The 23,291-nt window shown below is 40.3% G+C and overlaps 2 gene segments (V, D, J or C); one reads left to right on the top strand and one right to left on the bottom strand.

The window, feature by feature from the left end:
• Positions 1-6,107: 6,107 nt before the first annotated feature.
• On the bottom strand, positions 6,108-6,788 carry LOC121136811. The segment is given in 2 exon segments: positions 6,108-6,454; positions 6,629-6,788. Coding segments are annotated over 2 exon segments (375 nt in total).
• A 14,478-nt stretch (positions 6,789-21,266) lies between these two features.
• Positions 21,267-21,854, top strand: LOC121136541. The segment is given in 2 exon segments: positions 21,267-21,389; positions 21,526-21,854. Coding segments are annotated over 2 exon segments (378 nt in total).
• The last annotated feature ends 1,437 nt before the right edge of the window (positions 21,855-23,291 follow it).

Genomic DNA, 23,291 nt, shown 5'->3' with positions numbered 1-23,291 from the left:
GGCAATGTGACCATTTAGTAAAACATCTACAGTAAGTCTTCCCATAGGGTCTATGACTTCCGTAACCATGGGTTTCTGACCAGGTTTAGAGTACTAAGAAGGAAATGCTTCCATTGGAGTATGCTTACACCCAATCAGAGAATGGATGACTCCTCCAATAACAGTCATGCCGCTATTGCATCAGTGTGGACATCTTGCCTGGCAAGTCAATTGTGTAGCACTGGATGAAATCACTGACATCTTTACTCCTTTTGCAGTCTGCACTGGGTCTTCCAGCACTACAAAAGCTATCCAACAGACAGGAAGTTTCTTATCCAGTTTGAGACTGACTTCTCTTTGTCCAGCATTCAAAGTGCATGGTATCTTTAGCAATAGTTATGGTGGGTAGCCATAGACTGCATTGTTTTGGGTGCTTTGAGGGCTCCCCTGACCAATAACTCATAGTGCAGCAGCCAGCCCAGCACTGTGATTTTCACTTAGTATCACATGGCTTCTGAGAGCAGAACTGACCACAAATACAGGGAGTCTCTTTTCAAAATTCTTTAAAATTAACTTTAATTGGCTTATAGACAGTGGTTTTTCATAAAGCTTCTTCACACAGCCTTAATTTTGGTTAACTGCCTCCCTACTTTCCTCCTCACATCTCCCTGCTTTCATCTGACCTAAACGTTTAATCCACACTCTTATACCCTTGATAGGGAAATATAATAAGGGCATTTGACTTTAAAGGTTGCTGTTGGTGTTACTAATTCATATTACATAAAAAATGTTAAATGTCCTGAGACAAAGGCAGAATTTCTAAGAGTTTCTGAAATAGTCCCGGACATACCTCTGGTACTTTTGCAATGTGTTTATGTGAAACAAGGCTTTTAGTGCTAATATATATCTACTCTGAAATTTGTTGAAGTTACTCTACTATAGACTCAAACATCCACAGAAAATTTAATTCTTTTCTAGAAATTAGCAAGCCAACTTGCTGTCACCTTTTTTTTAAAGATTTATTTATTCATTACATACACACTATTCTGCCTACAGGCCAGAAATGGGCACCAGATTGAATTGTAGATGGTTGCTGGGAATTGAACTCAGGACCCCTGGAAGAGCAGTCAGTGCTGTTAACTTCTGAGCCATCTCTCCAGCCCCCTTGCTGTCACCTTTTAAATTCACTTATTCTTTTAAATTTTAACTACAGTTCTCCTTCCAACTCCTCCTTCCACTTACTTCACCCTCAGCCCACTCACAGTCAATTCCTCCTCACAGGTAAGGTATTTTATGAGGAGTCAACAAAGTCTGACACAATAGGTTGGGACAGGGTCAAACCCCTCTCCCATGTATTAAGGCTGAACATGGTATCCCACATAGGGAAGGGGCTTCAACAAGCTAGCTTAAGTACCAGGTTTGTATCATGGTCCTACTTCCAGGGTCCCCTCTGGTAGTCTGAGCTTCACAACTGTCTCCCACATATGGTGGGCCTAGTTTGGCCCCCTTGGGTCTCTACTGCATTTGGTCTGGAGTTCATGAGTTTCCAAGAGCTTGCTTGGTTCAGCTGTCTCTATAGATTTCTCCATCATGATTTTGACTTCCCTTGCACATATATTCTCTCCTCTCTCTCTTCAACTGGATTACTGCAGCTAGGTCTGGTTCTTGGCTGTGGATCTCTTTTTCTGGTTCTGTCAATTACTGCATGAGGGCTCTATGATGATAATTGGGGCACCACCAATTGGATTACAGGGGAAGGCCACTTTGGGTACCCTCTCAACTAAAGCTAGGAGTCTTATCTGGGGTCATGCTTGGGGATTCCTGGGTATTACCCTAGCACCAGGTTTCCCCCAGCCCCCTTCATGACTTTCTCTATTAAGATATCTCATTGCTGTTTCACTGCATCTATCACCCCTCAACCATCCCAGTCCCTTATGCTTCATCCCCTCTCCCCCTCCCTCTCTACCTCCCAATCCCCAGTTCACCCAGTAGATATCATCTAATTTCCCTTGCAAGGGTTATCCCTGTGTCCCTGTCAGGGTCCTTATTTGTTACCTAGCTTCTCTGGAGCTGTGGATTGTAGTTTGGTTATTTTTTTCTTTACATCTAGTATCTACTTATGAGTGAATATGTACCATGTTTGTCTTTCTGAGTCTGGGTTACCTCACTCAGGAGTCAATAAAGGTAATCTATCTTTTTATCTTGTCATATCTATATCTTCCATTTTTTCTTTTCAGAGTAGATTCAATAGTCTACCATTTTATCATATCTTACCTGTATCCCTCCTATTTTTAACCAATAGCAACTTGTAACCAATCCCATAAACAAGTATCTATAACCTATTGAATGACCAAAACCACCCATCCCACCCCTTGAGAGTGTGGGAGTCATGTTCTTAAATTTACTTCCTCTGTCTGGGAGCAATGACATTTTTAGGGGGTTCTGAAAATAAAAGTTTGGGTTAACTGTCAAGCTGTATCATTTTTGTCTAATCTCTGCATAATGGGAAAATTCAGGGCTTGCCTCAAGTCCTGGCTAGAGTTGCCTGTGAGACTGGATCATCTCAGTGGGCCTTCTGGAAATTGTTCTGAGCAGTTTGTAGTCCAAAAACTGATCTTTAGTTGGAGTTGTTCAACTTAATGGTGTTGTCATAGTCCTGATGAAATTGTTGTTGTGGGGTCCCATCCTCCTCTTGGAGACTTCAAAGGTTGCTGCTAAGTGTGGTCATGGTTCACTCTAGAAAAACTGGTAGAGACTCAAACCTGAATCATGTACAGGAAGGTAGATGAAACCTTTTTCTAGAATTAGTTAGTGCTCTATATGATCATTAATATGACAAAAACTTCAAAATAAAATATATCAATCCTATAAATTTTATATAAATGTAATATTTATGCTTTCATGTTTGTCATTAAAAAGATAAAACTCAACATAAAACCAAAAGATTAAGGTAAGTAGCAATACAATAGTCCTTAAATATTTGTTTTTCTTCTATTTCATATCAGGTGACTCTTCTAACATGAGACAGGGATTTTTTATTTTTCTTTAACAAGCATGATTGGGTTTAGAGAGGGAATGATCCATGCTCCAACTCCAAAGTCATCTTTTATACTTTATAAATTTTTTTATTTCTAGCTTCTCTGGAAATGTGGATTGTAGGCTAGTAGTCCTTTGCTCTATGTCTAATATCCATATATGAGTGAGTATGTACCTTACTTGTCTTTCTGTGACTGGCTTACCTCACTCACGATAGTTTCTTCCATTTCTACCCATTTGTCTGTGAATTTCAAGATTTTATTGTTTTTTTCTGCTGAGTAATTCTCTGTTGTGTAAATGTACCACATTTTCTCCATCCATTCTTTGGTTCAGAGACATCTAGGTTGCTTTCAGGAAACAAGGATGGCCCTAAGAGAGACATACATGGTCCCTGGAGAAGGGGAAAGGGACAAGATCTCCTGAGCTAATTGGGAACATGGGGAGGAGTCAGATAGGAAACAGAGAAGGGAAGAAGAGGAGCAGTGAGGGGAACATGAGGGGTCAGGAAGACTGAGTTAGGCAAAGAATAGAGGAGATCAAGCAGAGATACCTTATTAGAAGGAGCCATTCATTATAGGTTTAAAGAGAAAACTGGCATTAGGAAAATATCCAGAGATCCAAAAAGATGACCCCAACTAAGAATCTAAGCAATAGTGGGGAGGCTACCTTAAATGTTCTTCCCCCATAAAGAGAATGATGATGACCTTAAATGCCATCCTAGAGCCTTCATAGTGTAGCTGATGGAAATAAAAGCAGAGATCTTTGGCTAAGCACTGAGCTGAACTCCTGGAATCTAGTTGTAGAGAGGGAGGTGTGATGAACAAAGGGGTAAAGACCATGCTGGAGAAACCCACAGAAACAACTGGTCTGACCAGGTGAGACCACCCAGACCCCAGTTGTAAAGCTGGGGAACCAACATTGGACTATATCAAGCCCTCTGAATGTGGGTGCCAGTTAGGAGGCTTGGGAAGTCTTTGGGACCTCTGACAGTGGAACCAGTATTTATCCCTAGTGTAAAAATAGACTTGGGGAGCCCATTCCCCATCGAGGGATACTTTTTCAGCCCAGATACATGGAGGAGGGCCTAGGGCCTCCCCCAAATGATGTGACAGACTTGATGATCACCCATGGAAGGCCTCACCCTCCTTGGCGAGTGAATGAGGGAATGGGAGGATGGGAGGGAAAAGTAACTGGAATATATAAAGATTGTTTCTAAATTAAATAAATTAAAATAAAATACAACACTATTTTTTATTAATTTAGTTTTACATTCCAATCCCAGTTTCCCCTCCCTTCTCTCCTCCTACTCTCCTCACTTCCCTCCTCCCCATCTGCTCCTCCCTGAGGAAGTCTACTAAGTCTGTTTCAGCATCTCATTTAGGCAGGACCAAGACACCACTTCACCCCCACACCCCTGTGTCTAGGTTGAGTAAATGGATAGAACTCGAAAAAAATCATCCTGAGTGAAGTAACCCAGATCCAGAAAGACAAACATGGTATGTACTCACTTATAGTGGTTATTAGCTATAAAGTAAAAGATAATCATGCTACAATCCACAGAGCTAGTGAGGCTAAGTAAGAAGGAGAGCACAAGAGACCTCAGGGATGTGTGGATCTTTTGTGAAGGGGAAATAGAATAGATTTTGCAGGTAGACTGGTGGTGGGTGGGTATAGGAACATGAGGGATCAGTCTGGAGCAGGGAGGGATGGCAGGAATGAGTACTGGGGATGTTTGGTGGGTCATATGGAAACTTAGTACAGTGGAAACTACCTGGAGTCTAAGTGGGTGACTGTAACAAGGACTCCTAGTAATGAGGGATACATAGCATGACAAGACAAGCCTTCCAGTGGTTGGACTGGGGCATTAACCCAATTATAAAACCTTTTACCTACACTTTGTCTCACCTGAAAGATGTGCTGGGGTAATGGTGGCACAGAACTTGTGGGAGTGGCCAAGATAAGAGTGGTCCAACTTGAGGCCAGTATCACGAGAAGGAGCCCATGCCTGACACTGCCTGGATGGATGGTCGGGAAGCAGAGGCTAGATAGCTCAGAGATCTAGGTTAGAACCAAACACAACTAGCAAAAAAAAAGAACTCAACAAAATGACTCCTGATCATATTTTGCTACACTCATAGATGAAAGTCTGGCCCAATCACCATCAGAGAGGCATTGTCTAGTAACTGATGGAAACAGATGTAGAAATCCACAGCCAAACAAAAGGTGCATCTCAGGGAAACCTGCAGAAGAGGGGGAGAAAAGACTGAAGGAGCAAGTGGGGTCAATGACACCATGAGAACATGGCCCACAGAAACAACTAATCAGGACTCATAGAGGATCACAGAGACTGAAGCAGCAAGTATGAAGCCTGCACTAGGTCCAGTATATGTATGTTATTGCCTCATAGCTTGGTGTTCTTTTGGGTCTCCTAACAGTGGGAGTGGGTGTGTCTTTGACTCTTTTGCCTGTTTTTGAGACCCTTTTCCTACTCTTGGCTTGTCTCATCCAGCCTTGATATGAAGGCTTGTGCCTAGTTTTATTGTATCTTGTTATGATGTGTTCAGTTGATATTCCTGGGAGGACTGCTCCTTTATGAAGGGAAACAGGAAGAGTGGAGCTGGAGGACTCTCCAGAGGGATAATTGGGAAAAATAGAAGAGGGAAAATGGAGATTGGTGAGGATGTAATATATGAGAAAAGGAGAATAAAAAATACATCTTAAAACAACAACAACAACCATTCAGATGAGCTAATAAAAATTAAAAATGTACATGAGATAGCAAGGAGCAAAACAAGTAAGAAGGGCCCCCTCCCAGTTTTTAGCTTGTCCTAGTTTGCTTTCCATTGCTGTGATACATAATCATGACCAAATATGAATTTAATGTATCCTGTTTCTTTTTCTGCCTTTTAGTTTGACTCCATGTCTTTTAAGTCTCTTCTGTGCAACACTGAATGCCACAGACGAGACTAAGGAGACAAGACTGCTCCATGTAGTGGTCAGTTATGTTGTTTTTCACTGTCTACATTCTGATTACTCAGCTGTTTCTCTTGTAGGAGTCCCCGAGGCTAGCGCAGGTGGGGGCAACCAGGTCTAAGGGGAGTTACTGTTCAGGACTCAATCACTGTGGGAGGCATCTTCAGTGTTTGAAGACAGTAATAAACTGCAAAGTCCTCAGGCTTAAGGTCTTCAATAGTGAGGGTGAATTCTGTCCCAGATCCACTGCCGATGAACCTGGTGGGGACTCCATCAATCCTGACTGAAGCATGGTAAATGAAGGTCTTGATGGTCTGCCCTTGTCTCTGCTGGTACCAGGACAAGTAGTGCTTTCCATCTGTGTAGAGGAGGCTCTGACTGGCCCTGCAGGTGATCGAGACTCTCTCTCCTGGAGAACCATGAAGGGACTCTGCTGGCTGGGTGAGTGTGATCTGTCCCTTGGAAGCTGTAACCAGAGGCACAGGGGGATAGAGAGACTGTGAAACCCTAGATCAGAGATTCCTACTATCACCAGACCGTGACAAGCCAGACCTGTGCTGCAAATGGCTTTTGCTCCTTATCACTTATCACTTTCAAACACAGTCAAAGCATCCAAAGTCGCCATGGAATGTTATCTCACCTGTGACACTTAAGAGAAAGAGGAGGAGTGGGATGGCCACCATATTGCTGCCTCTCTAGCTTCTGAGAATGCTCTGGTATAACAAGAAGCTGCGTTTATAAGCCCTGATCACTGGGAGGGGCCAGTGAGAGATGTTAAAGCAAAGGCAGATGAGAATGAAGACTGAGCAAATGGAATAGAGGACTGTGGTTGCATCTGGCTACCACAGTCTCTCATCTACTGCCTGATGTTACCCTTACCCCGAGGATTTCCTCAGGTACTGTCACAGGTGCTGTGACTATTGTGTGATAACCACTGCTACCTCCAGGGTAGTCAGCAGTCTGGTGTGGAGGGAGATCTCTCTCATGAATTAATAACTCCACAGAAGGAGGGCCATCAGTCACCCCTAAGCTGCAAGTATAAGGCCCAATGCTGCTCTGTGACGCCTCAAACAAGGCTCAGCTGTCCCTGTGACTGGGGGGCACAGACCCTATTGCTATGGAACGCCACTTCAATACTTCACCTGGGCATCATGCTAAATTGTGATGTGGAAACAGCTAATCTAACAACCCAGGAGGCTGGCTAAACTTCCTCAGTTTATCCTCAGGATGGATTTAGGCCTCGATCTGTAAAGTTTTTAATTAAATAAGTTGAAATCATGAGATGGAATCAGACAAAACTGTCATCATGTTCTCCATGTTACTCATTTCCACCTGAGCGGTTATTACTCATTTTTATTAGGTAAAATTAGAAAATCTGAGGCAAACCTGGGCCCATTTCTGGACTGCCTGCCTGGACCTGGGCTCTGCCACTGAGGCTTCCACCTCCGCAGAGGTGGCAGGAACCAAGGTACCATAGTTTCCTGCTCCACCCACGGAACTAGCATTAGACCAGGTGCTGGTGCTCAGGGACTGCCACAGTGGATTCCATCCCAGAGGCAGGAGCAAATTCACCCTAGAATCCTAGTCTCCTGCTCCACCCACATGACTAAGATTATCAGGGCCTGTGTCCAGGCCACACTCCTGTGCCTGGGGTATACCACTGGGGCTCCCATCCATCCCAGTGGGATCCAAAGCACCCCAGTATCCTAGTCCATTTTTCCATTTATGAGACAAGGAAATGGAGAGCTACCAGAACAGTGGACATGCCTACACCCATCAGGAGAGGAAGAGGCACCCTCTGGAACCCACTGCAAGAACGGATGGGAAGGAGACAATATAAAAACACAAGGAGCAACAGAAAAACCAATATGACAATGCCAGAGTCCAGAGACCCTACACCAACAAGACTGGAACATACCAACACAAATGAACCAGAAGAGAATGACATAAAAAAAACAACTTCATGGAAATGATAGAGGCCCCCAAAGAGGATATGAGAAAATCCCTTAAAGAGATGGAAGGAAAAACAATCCAAAAATGCAAGAATTGGAGGAAAAGTCAAAGCAAAAATTGCAAGAAATAATTCAAACAGTTCAAGGGCTGAAATCTGAAATAGAAACTATAAAAAAACACAGTCTGAAGGAATGCTGGAAATAGAAAAGCTAGGAAAATGGTCAGGTACTAATGATGCAAGCATAACCAACATAATACAAGAGATGGAAGAGAGAATCTCAGGTGTTGAAGATACACTAGGAGAATTAGATTCATCGACCAAAGAAAACTTTAAGTCCAACAAATCCCTAACACAAAATATTAAGGAAATATGGGACACTGTGAAAAGACCAAACATAAGAATAACAGGTATGGAAGAAGGTGAAGAAACCTGCCTCAAACGGGGAGAAAACATATTCAACAAAATCATAGAAGAAAACTTTCCCAACCTAAAGAAAGACATGCCAATGAAATGACCGCAAACATACAGAATAAAGAATGTTAAGAGAAGCTAATGAAAAATGTCAAGTAACATATAAAGGCAAACCTATCAGAATTACACCTGACTTCTTCATGGAAACTATGAAAGCCAGAAGGTCCTGGGTAGATATTTTACTAACATTAAGATCCATGGATACCAGCCAAGACTGCTATACCCAACAAAGCTTTCATTAAATACAGATGGAGAAACAAGATATTTCATGACAAAGCCAGATTTATACAATACATATCCACTAACCCAGCCCTACAGAAAGTGCTGAAAGGAAAACTCCAACCCAAGGAAGGTAAATACAACCAGGAAAACATAGTCAATAGATAATCCCACTTTAACAACAGGCAAAAGAAAAAGTGGTGGAAATCCACATACAATTCCACCACAAAACCATTCCAAAACAAACAAGAATGAGCTATCAATGGTCATTAATTTCCCTCAATATTAATGGTCTTAAGTCACCCATAAAAAGACACAGGTTAACAGAATGAATTTGAAGATAGAATCCATCCTTCTGCTGCATACAAGAAACACACCTAACCCTCAAAGACAGACGTTATAACAGAGATAAGGGTTGGGAAAAGATTTTTCAATCAAATGGACCCAAGAAACAAGCGGTGGTAGCAATGCTAATATCTAACAAATTAGACTTTATACTAAAATCAATCAAAAGAGATGAAGGAGGTCACTTCATACACATCACAGGAGAAATCAACCAAGATGAAGTGTCAATTCTGAACATCAATGCCCCAATTACAAAGCCATCCATGTTCGTAAAAGAAACATTACTAAAACTCAAAACACATATAAAACCTCATACACTTGTAGTGGGAGACTTCAACACCCCGCTCTCACCACTAGACAGGACCACAAGACAGAATCTTAACAATGATATGAAGGACCTAATAGAAGTTATGACCCAATTAGGTTTAACAGACATCTATAGAACACTCCATCTAAACACAAAAGAATATACCTTCTTCTCAGCTCCACATGGAACCGTCTCAAAAACCAACCACATACTTAGAAATATAGCAAACCTCAACAGGTACAAAAAATTGGCATAGCTCCATGTATCTTGTCAGACCATCATGCTTTAAAGTTAGAATTCAACAATAACACAAACCGCAGAAACTCTGAAAACTCAAGGAAATTGAATAATACACTATTGCACCATTCCTGGGTCAATGATGAAATAAAAAAGAAATAAAAATTCCCAAACTTATGGGACACTTTGAAAGCAGTACTATGAGGGAAGTTCATAGCACTAAGTGCCCACATGAAGAAACTGGAGAATAGTCACACTAGAGAATTAACAGCACAACTGAAAACTCTAGAACAAAAGGAAGCAAACTCACCACAGAGGAGCAGACACCAAGAGATAATTAAATTGAGGGCTGAAATCAATTAAGTAGAAACTAGGAAAACCATACAAAGAATCAATGTAACAAAGAGTTGGTTCTTTGAGAAAATCAACAATATAGACAAACCTTTATCCAAACTTACCATATGGCAGAGTATGAACATGCAAATTAATGAAATCAGAAATGAAAAGGGGGGACATAACAACAGACAGTGAGGAAATCCAGAGAATCATCAGGTCATATTTTGAAAAGATTTCCTCCACAAAATTTGAAAATTTAAAGGAAATGGACAATTTTCAGGATGAATATCATTTACCAAAATTAAACCAAGAATAGGTAAGCAATTTAAATAGTCCTATAACACCTAAGGAAATAGAAGTAGTCATCAAAATCCTCCCAACCAAAAAAAGCCAAGCTCCAGATGGCTTCAGTGCAGAATTTTACCTGAAATTCAAAGATTATACCAACTCTCCTCAACGTATTCCATGCAATAGAAACAGAAGGGTCTTTGTCAAAGTCTTTTTACGAGGCTTCAATAACATTGATACCCAAGCCACACAAAGACACAACTAATAAAGAGAACTTCAGACAAATATCCCTCATGAACACTGATGCAAAAATAGTCAATAAAATACTGGCAAATCGAATCCAAGAACACAACAGAATCCTCATTCACCATGATCAAGTAGGCTTCATTTCAGGCGATACAGGGATAGTTTAACATACAAAAATCCATCAATGTAATATACACCATATAAACAAACTGAGAAACGAAAATCACACGATCATCTCACTAGATGCTGAAAAAGCCTTTGATACAATCCAACACCCCTTCATGATAATGGTCTAGGAGAGATCTGGGATACATACCTTTACTTATATACAGCAAAACAACAGCGAACATCAACGGAGAGAAACTCAAGGCAATTCCTCTAAGATCAGGACCAAGGCAAGGATGTCCCGTCTCCCCATATCTCTTCAATATTGTACTGGAAGTTTAGCTAGAGCAATAAGACAATAAAATGAGATCAAGGGGACACAAATTGGAAAGGAAGAGGTAAAATTTTCACTATTTGCAGATGATATGATACTTTACATAAGTGACCCAAAAAACTCTACCAGGGAACCCTTGTAGCTGATAAACACCTTCAGCAATGTGGCAGGATACAAGATCAACTCAAGAAAATCAGTAGCCCTACTATATACAGATGATAAAAGGGCTGGGGAAGAAATCAGAGAAACATCACCCTTTACAATTTCCACAAACAACATAAAATACCTTCGGGTAACACTAACCAAACAAGTGAAAGACCTGTATTGCAAGAACTTTGAATCTTTAAAGAAAGAAATTAAAGAAGACATCAGGAAATGGAAAGATCTTCCATGCTCTTGGATAGGTAGGATCAATGTAGTAAAAATGGCAATTCTGCCAAAAGCAATCTACAGAGTCAATGCAATCCCCATCAAAATCCAAGCACAATTCTTTACAGACCTTGAAAGAACAATTCTCAACTTCATATGGAAAAACAAAAGACCCAGGATAGCCAAGACAACCCTGCTCAATAAAGCTACATATGGAGGCATCACCATCCCTGACCTCAAGCTCTACTAAAAAGCTATAGTAATGAAAACAGCTTGGTATTAGCACAAAAATAGACAGGTAGACCAACATAATCAAATTGAACACCATGAGATTAATCTACAAACCTATGAACACCTGATTTGTGACAAAGAAGCTAAAATTATACAATGGAAAAAAGAAAGCAAATTCAACAAATGGTGCTGTCATAAGTGGATATTGGCATGTAGAAGACTGCAGATAGATCCATTTCTATCCACATGTGCAAAAGATAAGTCCAAATGGATCAAAGATCTCAACATAAATCCAGCCACACTGACTGTGTTAGAAGAGAAAGTGGGAGGTACCCTTGAACCAATTGGTACAGGAGACTGCTTCCTGAACATAAAACCAGTAACATAAACACTGAGATCGACAATTAGTACATGGGATCTCCTGAAACCGAGAAGCTTTTGTAAGGCAAAGGACACTGTCAGCAAGACAAAAAGGCCCCCATATATTGGGAAAAGATATTCACTAACCCCACATCTGACAGAGGACTGATATCCAAAATTTACAGAGAACTCAAGAAGCAAGTCTCCAAAACACCAAAGGACCCAATTAAAAAGTGAGGGACTGAACTAAATAAAGAATTCTCAATAGAGGAGTATAAAATGGCTGAGAGACACTTGAGAAAGTGCTCAACATCGTTAGTCATTAGTGAAAAGCAAATCTGAGATATCATCTTACTCCTGTCCGATGGCTAAAATAAAATATACCAATGATATTTTGTGCTGGAGATGATGTAGTGAAGGGGGAACACTCCTCCAATGCTGGTGGGAGTGCCACCTGGCACAGCCACTATGGAAATCAGTATGGAGATTCCTCAGGAAAATGGGACTCAGTCTACCACAAGACCCAGCAATTCCTCTCTTAGGCATATACCCAAAATTTGCCCATTCACACAACAAGGATGTCTCTTCCACTATGTTCATAACAGCATTATATGTAATAGCTAGATCCTTGAAGCAACCTAGATGCCCCACAAGTGAAGAGTTGATAGAGAAAATGTTGTACATTTACACATTAGAGTATTAGTCAGTGGAGAATAACAATGGAATCTTGAAATTTACAGGCAAATGGATGGCACTAGAGGAAACCATCCCTGAGTGAGGCAACCCAGACACAAAAAGACAAACATGGTATGTACTCACTCATATATGGATATTAGATATGGATCAAGGGAGTGTCAGCCTACAATTCCAGTGTCAGTGAGTCTTGGAAACAAGGAGGTTCCCAAGAGAGATGCATGATACCCCAGAGAAGTGGAATGAGGCAAGATCTCCTGAGCATATTGGGAACATTGGGTGAGGGGAGAGGGAACCAAGAAAAGAGAGGGGGATAAGAGGAGGAGAGATGAAGGCATGGGGGTATAGGAAGGTTGAGTCGAGGTAAGAATAGAGGTGAACAGGATGAGAGATACCATGTTAGATCCAGTCATTATAGGCTTGAGGAGAGGTGACACTAGTGAGATCTCCAGGGATATACAAGGATAACATCAACTGGCAAACTAAGCAATAGTGGGGAGACTACGTTAATAGCCCCTCCTTGATGATAGGGTTGATGACTACCCTATATGCCATCCTAGAACCTTCATCCAGGGACTGATGGAAGCAGAGACAGATACCCACAGCTAAAGACTAAACTGAACTCCTGTAACCTAGTGACAGAGATGGAGGAGTGATGAGCAAAGGGATCAAGACCATGATGGTGAAACCCACAAAGACAGCTGACCAGATAAGGGGGAGCTCTTGAATCCCAGACTGATGGCTGAGAGTCCAACAGCAGACTGATCTACAGGAGGAGGCCACAGAAATCATTGGGGCCTTGGGTAATACATCAATGTTTACCATGGTGTATGAATGATCTTTGGGAGCCAATTCCAAATAGAGGGATGCTCTCTCAGCCTGGATACATGATCTCTCAGCTTCCTGCTTAGGGCTTCTCCACTGTGCCTTCCTTGCCATTGCAAACATGTAGCCCTCAAGCTCTTCCTTGAGTTGTTTTTGATTGTGATATTTTATCATAGCACCACAAAGAAACGAACACAGGGAGCATTCTCTTAAATAAACTCATAGACAAACACATTATTATAAAATAAAAAATATAACTCAGGCATGTGAGTGATACTCATTGGTAAAATCTTTGCTATGCAAGGATAAACAACTGAGTTCAGATCCCCATTAGCTACCTAATATGCCAGCTATGTTGGTGCAAGTTTATAATCCCAGAACTGGACAGGTAGAGAGACAGGAGGATCCCTGGATCTTGCTGCCCAGCCGGATTAGTAAAATCATTCCTTTTCTTAGATGACTCCAGATGGTGTCAAGTTGACAAAACCACCAATAAGCCCACATCCTTTTTTTGTTTGTTTCAATACCATGCTTTTTTTCTTTTTTTAAATATAAATTAGAAACAAGCTTGTTTTACATGTCAATCCCATTTCCCTCTCCCTCCCCTCCTCCCCTGCCCCCCCACCGGCCTCTGATTCCATTCCCTTTCTGTTCCTCAGGGAGGTTGAGGTCTTATATGGAGGTTCTTTAGGATCTGTTATATCATTTGTAGCAGGGCCTAGGCCCTGCCCCATGTGTCTAGGCTGAGAGAGTATCCCTCTATGTGAAGTTGGCTCCCAAAGTCCTTTTGTGTATTAGGGATAAATACTGATTCACTACCACAGGCCCCATAGATTAACCAGACCTCCAAACTGACATCCATGTTCAGGGGGTCTGGAACAGTCCTATACTGGGGTCCATAAGCTCTCCCATGTTCAGGTCAACTATTTCTGTGAGCTTCTCTAGCCTGTCTTGACCCCTTTGCATATCACTCCTCCCTTTCTGCAACTGGATTCCAGGAGTTAAGCTCAGTGTTTAGCTTTAGGTGTCTGCTTCTGTTTCCATTAGGTACTGGATGAAGGCTCTAGTATAAGGTAGTCAAAAATTTCATAATCAGAGAAAGGGACTTATCATAGCCTCTGGTCTATTGCTTAGATTGTTACTTGGGGGTCATCCTTGTAGATCTCTGGACATTTCCCTAGTGACAGATTTCTCTTTACATTTATAATGGCTCCCTCTATTATGATATTTCTTGTCTTTCTCTCCTCTATTCTTCCCATGATTCAATTTTCCTGCTTCCTCATTCCCTCCTCTCCCCTCCTCTTCTCTCCTTCTCTTTCTCCTAACTCTCTCTCACCTCCCCCATGCTCCATGCTCCCAATTAGTTCAGGAGATCTTGTCCTTTTCCCCTTCTCTGGGGAACCGTTTATATCTCTCTTAGGTTTTCCTTGTTTCCTAGCTTCTCTGGTGGTGTGGATTGTAGGCTGTTAATCCTTTGCACTATGTCTAAAATCCATATATGAGTCAGTACATATCATGTTTGCTTTTCTGTGTCTGGGTTACCACACTCAGAATGGTTTCTTCTAGTTCTATCCATTTTGCTGTGAATTTCAAGATTCCATTTTTTTTCTGTTGAGTAGTACTTCATTGTGTAAATGTACCACATTGTCTTTATTCATTTCTTAGTTGAGGGACATCTAGGTTGCTTCCAGGTTCTGGCTATTGCAAATAATGCTGCTATAAACTTAGTTGAACAGATGTTCTTGTTGTGTGAATGTGCATTATTTGGGTATATGCCTAAGAGTGGAATTGCTGGATCTTGTGATAGACTGATATCCATTTTCCTGAGGAACAACCATACTGATTTCCAAAGTGGCTATACGAGTTTGCACTCCCACCAGCAGTGGAGGACTGTTCCCCTTTCTCTCCATCCTCTCCAGCAAAACTGTCATTGGGGTTTTTGATTTTAGCCATTCTGACAGAAGCAAGATGGTATCTCAGAGTTGTTTTGATTTGTATTTCCCTAATGGCTAAGTATATTGAGCACTTTCTTATGTGTCTTTCAGGATTTCATATTCCTCTGTTGAGAATTCTCTATTTTGTTCTATACTTCACTTTTTAATTCTTTTTCTTTTTATTAAAATTTAAATTAAAAACAAGCTTGCTGCACATGTCAATCCCAGCTCCCTCTCCCTCCCTCCTCCCCTCCCTCCACCACCAGGCCCCTCAGCCCCCCACCCATTCCCTACTCCAATCCCTAGGGAAGGCGAGTGCCTCCATGGAGGATCTCCAGAGTCTGTCATTTCATTCAGGGCATGGCCTAGGCCCTCCCCAAGAGTCCAGGCTGAGAGAGCACCCCTCATTGTTAGATGGGAACCTGAACTCCATTTGTATACCAAGGATAAATATTACTCATGGCCCCATAGATTGCCTAGGGCTCCTCACTGACACCCACTTTCAGGGAGTCTGGATTAGTCCCATGCTGGTCTCCCAGCCATCTGTCTGGGTCCAGGAGCTCCTCTTTGCTCAGGTCAGCTGTTTCTGTGAGTTAAACCAGCCTAGTCTTGACCCCATTGCTCATCAGTCTTCCCTTTCTGTCACTGGATTCCAGGAGTTCAGTTCAGTGTTTAGCTGTGTGTATCTGCCTCTGCTTCCATCATTCACTGGATGAAGGTTCTGTTTTCCAGACTCTCTGGCAGTGGGATTGTATGCTGGCACTCCCAAGATCCATCTCTAAAATCCATATATGAATGAGTACATACTATGTTTATCTCTTGTGACTGGGTTACCTCACTCAGGATGGTTTCTTCTAGTGCCATTCCTTTGCCTGGGAATTTCAAGATTCCATTTTTTTTCTGCTGAGCAGTACTTCATTGTGTAAATGTGCCACATTTTCTTTATTCATTCCTTAGTTGAAGGGCATTTAGGTTGCTCCCAGGTTTTAGTTATTACAAATAATGCTACTATGAATATAGTAGAACAAATGTCCTTGTTGTACAAATATACATCTTTTGTGTATGCCACTTTTTAATTGGATTAGTTAGCATTTTGGTGACTAGTTTCTTGAGATGTTTTTATATTTAGGAAATCATCCCTCTGTCAGATGTGCAGTTAATTAATATCTTTTTCCATTTTGTGGGCTGCTGTTTTGCCTTGTTCACTGTGTCCTTTTACTTACAGAAGTTTCTCAGTTTGAGGAGGTCCCATTTATTAATTGTTGATCTCAATGTCAGTGCTACTGGTGCTATGTTCAGGAAGTGGTCTCCTGTACCAATTTGTTTGAGGGTATCTCCCACTTTCTCTTCTAAGAGCTTCTGTGTGGCCAGATTTATGTTGAGGTCTTTGATGCCTTTAGACTTAAGGTTTGTATATGGTGCTAGACATGGATCTATCCGCATTCTTCTACATGCCAGCATCCAGTTTTCCTAGCACCATTTGTTGAAGATGCTTTCTTTTTTTCCATTGTATATTTTTAGCTTCTTTGTTGAAGATCAGATGTTCGTACGTGTGTGGGCTAATATTGGGGTGTTTAAGTCGATTCTATTGGCCTAACTGTCTATTTCTGTGCCAATTCCAAGATGTTTTCCAGACTATATCTCTATAATAGATCTTGAAGCCAAGGATGGTAACACCTCTGGAAATTCCTTTATTGTACAGGGTTGTTTTGACTATCTTTAGTGTTTTGTTTTTCCATATAAATTTGAGTATTGTTTTTCAAATCTGTAAAGATTTGTGCTGGAATTTTCATGGGGTTGGCATTGAATCTGCAGATTGCTATTGGCAAGATTGCCATTTTTTTACTCTTACTCAAGATCATGGGAGATCTTTCCATTTTCTGGTATCTTCTTTAATTTCTTTCTTTAAAGACTAAAGTTCTTGTTATACAGGTCGTTCACTTGTTTGGTTAGCATTGCCCAAATGTAATTTATGTTGTTTGTGGCAATTTGTAAAGTTTGAACACACATACTTTTTAATTTTTAAAAATTATACAAAGTATTGTCATTATAAAATAAATTTGTTATATTTTTCTTTTTAAAGCAAGTTCTTCTAAGTGTTTATTTATGTCCACTCACTTGGGCTGTTCTAAACCTTCGTCAGAGAAGGTTTTTTTTATAGTGCATAGTAGTCAATGGACAGTCATAACTGTCAAAACTGCAGAGAATAAGAAACAGTGTGCTGAGCTCTAAATGGACATCCATTCATCCCATCTCCCAAGTCTTTGGGGATGTTAAGAAGAGAAGACAGCAATTGTCATCAGATACAGATGCAGAGATTCACAGCCAATCATTAGTTAGAACTTGTGCAATCCTATGGTACAGGGGAAGTAAAGATTGTAGGAGCCAGAAAGGTCAAGGACATCACAAGAAAAAAAACCACAGAATCAACTAAACTTGGCTCATATTAGATCACAGAGAATGAACCAATAACTAGGGAGCCTGTATAGGTCTGACTTAGGTCCTCTGCATACATGTTACAATTGTGTAGCCTGGTCTTCTGATGGGAGTCCTAACAGTGGGACCAGAGGAGGTCTCTTATTCTTTTGTCTGCTCTTGGGACCCTATTCCTCGTAGTGAATTGCCTAATTCAACCTTGATATGAGGGGAGGTGCCTAGTCTTACTCTAACTTGATTTTCCATGTTTGGTTGCTATCCATAGGAGGCTTGCCATTTTATGAAGAGAAACAGAGGAGGAATAGATGGTGGTGGAGTCTGGAACAATACACTGGAAGAAGAAGAGGGAGAGGAAACTGTAATTGGGATATAAATAACATGAAAAATAAATAACAGCTAAAAAGAAGTTGAAATGAAGAATGCAAGAACCAGAGGATCGGGAAGAGCAATATGAAATGCTGTCTTCTGAATATGATTTCTTTATCTGTCTCATGAACTCACAGTAGTTGGAGTTACCTACATAGATGGGTACCTGTCATAGATGGGCTTGATGATTTCCAGGTGCGACCCCTTCCTGAGGAGATATCTGCATTTGACAGTTTCTGGGAGAAGGAAATAACCTTTCCTTCTTTAAGTTGCTTTTGTCAGGTCTTTGCTCACATCAGTGAGAATTAATTCATTGAGATTGTTATAATTTATCATGGAACAGTAAAAAAAACAAATCCAGCAGTATAATTTCATATGTAGTCAACTTGGACTGTAAATGTGAAATGTGCAGAAATGTGTACAGCATTCAATCAAATGCTGCAAAAATCATTTTGTTGAACTTTCTCGCCACCTTTTGGAAGGAAATGGAAGCACAATGAAGCCCAAGGTAAAGTTAGGAGGTCACTAACCTTCTGTGATTGTGGGTGTGTAAGCCCAGGCTTCTAGAGTTTTCTATCTGCAATGTTGGAGCAATAAAAAATATAAAAAGATCTGGATAAGATGACACATGCCTGGCACCCCTAGAACTCAGCAGGAAAAGACAGGAGGATCATGAGTTCAGTGTTAGCAGGAAATACATAGTGGGTCCTAAATTGGTCTGGGTTATCCAGTGAGAACTTGTCAAAACAAGCACCAAGCCAAAAAAAAATTGAAAGGGAAGATAGAAAAAAACAAGAGAAAAATATTGATAAGACATATGGAAGGTATAAAAAGACAAATACAGAGCAAGGAGAAAAGGACAAATAACATATCCTAAAAATAAGGAGGTGTTTTGGAATGGATACAGGGATTCAGTAATTGAAATCAAAGATGTATAAATAGTTGCAGCACAGACATATTTCTGAAAGCGTATGGAAAACTGTAAGGTCAAGGAAGTAGAAGCAATGAAAAAATATTAAGGCAAGAATGTAAGTATGCATTTGAAAGAAAAATAGCTAATGATTTAACTGTTCAAAGCTCTTTTTAGTTTAAGGAGAAAATTTTATTTTTATTAAAAATTTTGCCTTATACAAGATGTTATGGAACCTAAAAATATTTTGAGAAATGGTGACAGAGATATCTTTAGTAAGGGATTTATTAAAGAAGAAGATATTTAGAATGAGACAAATACATGCCAGTTTAAAATTTTTCTTTTTATATTATATTTTTCCAGTTTTAAAATGTATATTATTCATTTTTTAAAATTTATTTTATTTTATGGGCAATGGTATCTTGCCTGCATGTGTGTGTGAGTGAGGGTATCAGACCCCCTGGAACTGGAGTTATAGATAGTTGCAAGATGCCATGTGTGTTCTGGGTCCTCTGGAAGAGCAGCTGGTATTCTTAGCTGCTGAGTCATCTCTCCAATCCAGATTTTCTTCTTAAATTTGAATTTTAAATAGTGCATTTTTATTTTTTCTTGAAAAATTTTCATAAATATATTTTGAACATAATTTTTCCTCCCCCAATTCATCTAAGATCTTCCTCACCTCCCTACCCACACAACTTTATGTTTTTTCTCTCTCTTTGGAACAAAAGCACAAACAAGAAACAAAACAAACAAGAAACCTAGACCTCCCAAAACAAAATATCAAAACAAAAGATCAAAAAACTGAAAAATGCCAAAACAAATAGTGAAACAAACAACCCACAAAATACCATTTAGTTTGTTTGTTTTATTTTGGTCAACTACTTCTGGGCACAGGATCTATCCCAGTCGTGAACTGACTGATCGTGTGTTGAAACTCTGCCATTTTTATTCCTATTTATTTCCCTAAATGGTTTCATATCCACAAAATGAAGACTGAATTCTCTTCTATAAAAATGTAAATAGGAGCAGATTAAATTTGAATAAAGTCATGATCTGTCATTTCTGTGTTCTTTCCCCCATTCCTTTTAGCATATCTATTGTTGCTGTCCTTGTCCAGCTAGTGTTTAAGCAGTCACGTTTGTGAGACTTTATAGGTGTAGATTTTGACCACACTCAGAAACACAGTCTCATAACTAACTCGCAGATCCTCTGGTTCTTGCAATCTTTCTGACCACTCTTAGTCTTAGCTGAGGGAGTTCTTGTGCAGATGTATCCATTGAGATTAGACTTGACAACCCTGCAGTTTGATTGGTGGTTTTCTTTGACAGTTTTCTCCTGTTGCAAAAATTATAATGCTTAAAAATTTTATGATGGTTGCTGTGTTTGTTCATAGTAGAATGTTTAACTAAAATTGTCAGCTAATTTCTTACTTTCTTTCTTTCTTAGCCTTTTAAGTTAATAGTTTTAATGTTTTCAAAACCAATCTAACATTAGTTTCTAATCTTTGGGGGCACCAAATTTTGTAGAAAGATAACTTAGGTTCCTCAGTTCTAACTTCTTGTGACAAGAACAAAAAAGTGGCAGTTGTATAACTTGGTACACTCCACCCTGAGTATGTCCCAGTAGGACAACTGCTCTGCCTTTAGGGTATCTTGCTGACCTAGTATTAGATTTTGGAGTAATTAATGGGGGAGGAACCTGCTTGTTCACAATGATCTGCATTTCATGCCCATGTCTCTCAGATTTTTAGCTCTTGATGACATTTATAGCTTGATGGCACTTAGTGTTGCAAATTCCCCTTGAAACCAAAGGCAGCTATATCCTTTCACCATTATATAAGATCCAAATGCTTTCTCTTCTTGCTAAGGATCACAATGTGAAATGCACTGTGTTTGAAAGCTTGGATATTATTGAGATTTCAAAAATGATTCTAAAATTCTTTTATTTTTCATACTAGAACATCCATGCAGTAATTTTTTGTCTTACTTTTTTGTTTAGATTTTGAGTTTTTTGTTTTGAGTGAGAGAAGGAAAGAAAGAAAAGGAGGGGGATTATTAAGTGGGATGAGTAGACAGTTAGGAAGGATGTAGAAAGTTTGGAGAGGGAAAACATGACCAGAATACATTATATAAAACTATTGTGAAGAAATGAAGTAAAGATTCAATAGGGCAGTCATGAAATCTCTTAGGACATGCTTGAGCCACTCTGTGAATGGGTTTTCAACCTCAACTACCACTGAAACAACAGTAGGTTGTCCCTCCAAGTACTAAGTTTACTGAGCTGCTTTGCATGTTGCACCAATAGCCAATGGTCCAGGCTGCTCAAAGCATCTTTAAGGGCAGCTTGCTAGTGTCTTAAGACTGAAGCTCTAGTTCAACTCTCAGAGATGAAGCCAGCTGCTTTTTTGCTATTGGTGCTGCTGCTCTGGGTACCAGGTGAGGGGGTGCAGGGAAGTGTTGGGAGCATGTATTGTTTCACATGCCTCTGGGATGTTGGTCATTGGAGTCACATGTCTCACAGTGAGATGCTTCCTGTACATCTGCAATAGTAGTTTTGTGTTTATCATTCCAGGCTCCACTGGGGACACTGTTCTGACCCAGTCCCCAGCTTCTTTGTCTGTGTCTCTGGGACAAAAAGTCACCATCTCTTGCAAGTCTAGCGAGAGTGTCAATAGATTTGGCACAAATCTTATGCATTGGTATCAAAAGAAGCCAGGACAACCTATGAAACTCCTGATCTACAATGAATTTCACCCAGCGTCTGGGATCCCTGCCAGGTTCAGTGGTGATGAGGTTGCATTAGACTTTACCCTAACCATCCACCCTGTGGAAGCTGATGATATTGCAACCTATTATTGTCAGCAAGGATTAGACCGTCCTCCCACAGCCCTCTATGTCTAAGCAAAAACCTCCTGGGTTTGCTGTATAGTAAGACTCAGTTCCTCAGATATATTTCCCTTGAGGCATCTCAACTAGGGTCTGTGTAAGACTTGTTAGAAAAAGGAAAGTATCTACAAAACAGAACATTCTTATGCTCATGGGAGCATTTGTTTCCCCTGACTACCTTATAATTAAATAATTTTGCTACTAATGAATGATGTTCCAGATTAGAATTTTTCAAACAAGTTTTTTAGGTTTAATAATTTTTTACTTAGACAATTATTGAAACTTTGAACTTTACCCAGCCATTTAAATAGAAATAATTTTAAATATTAAACATTATTAATTATCTGATTTCCAAATACTGCTTGATATTTTTAAGCTAAGATTTATTTGTTTTGTTTATGAGACAGGGTCTTACCATGAAGCTCTGGATGGTCTGGAATTCACTATATAGAAAGGCTGGCCTTGAGCGCAGAGATTTGCCTGCCTGTGCTTCATAAGTCCTGTTGAGCATTTCCTTAAGTGTCTTTTCACCATTTGAGATAGTTTTGTTGAGAATTCTATGTTTGATCTGTACCCCAGTTTTTGATTGGATTATTTGGTAGTTTGAACTCTAGTTTCTTGAGTTCTTTAGATATTTTGGAGATCAGAGCTCTGTCAGATGCGGGGTTGGTGAAGATCTTTTCCCATTCTGTAGGGAGCCATTTTGTCTTGTTGATCATGTTCTTTGCTTTACAGGAACTTCTCAGTTTCAGGAAGTCCCATTTATTAAATGTTGCTCTCAGTGTCTGTGCTACTGGTGCTCTATTTAGGAAGTGGTCTCCTGTGTCTATACATTCAAGGTTTTCACACTTTCTCTTCTATGATGTTTAGTGTGGATGGATTTATACTAATGTCTTGATCCATTTGGTCTTGAGTTTTTTTTATATTTTTTATTTTTAAATTTAAATTACAAACAAAGTTTCTTCACATGTCAATTCCAGGTCCCTTTCCATTTCTCTCCCCACATCCCGTGCTCTCCCACAACCCCCCCAATATCCCCTCATTTCCCCAGGAAGGGTGAGGCCCTCAATGGGGGTGTCTATAGTCTGTCATTTCATCCAGGGCAGAGCTTAGACCCTCCCCCAAGAGTTCAGATGAGAGTGCATCTCTCATTGTTGGATGGGAGTCCAAAGTCCATTTGTATACCTGGGATAAATACTGATCTACTTCGCAAGGCTCAATAGATTACCGATGCCTCCCCACATTCAGAGGGTCTTGATCAGTCCCATGTTGGATTCCCAGGCATTAGTCTGGGATTCAAGAGCTAACCCTTGTGAGGTCAGCTGTTTCTGGGGGATAAACCAGACCAGTCTTAAACCCATTGGTCATATGTCCTCCCACTGTGTCACTGGATTTCTTGAGTTCATCTTAGTGCTTAGCCGTGGGAGTCTGCCTTTGCTTCCATCAGCCACT

This window comes from Mesocricetus auratus, unplaced genomic scaffold (genome assembly GCF_017639785.1).
Source record: "Mesocricetus auratus isolate SY011 unplaced genomic scaffold, BCM_Maur_2.0 Super-Scaffold_100676, whole genome shotgun sequence".
In the NCBI taxonomy this organism is placed as follows: Eukaryota; Metazoa; Chordata; class Mammalia; order Rodentia; family Cricetidae; genus Mesocricetus; species Mesocricetus auratus.
Note: the sequence above shows the minus strand (reverse complement) of the source record. Positions and strands in the feature narration are given on the sequence as shown.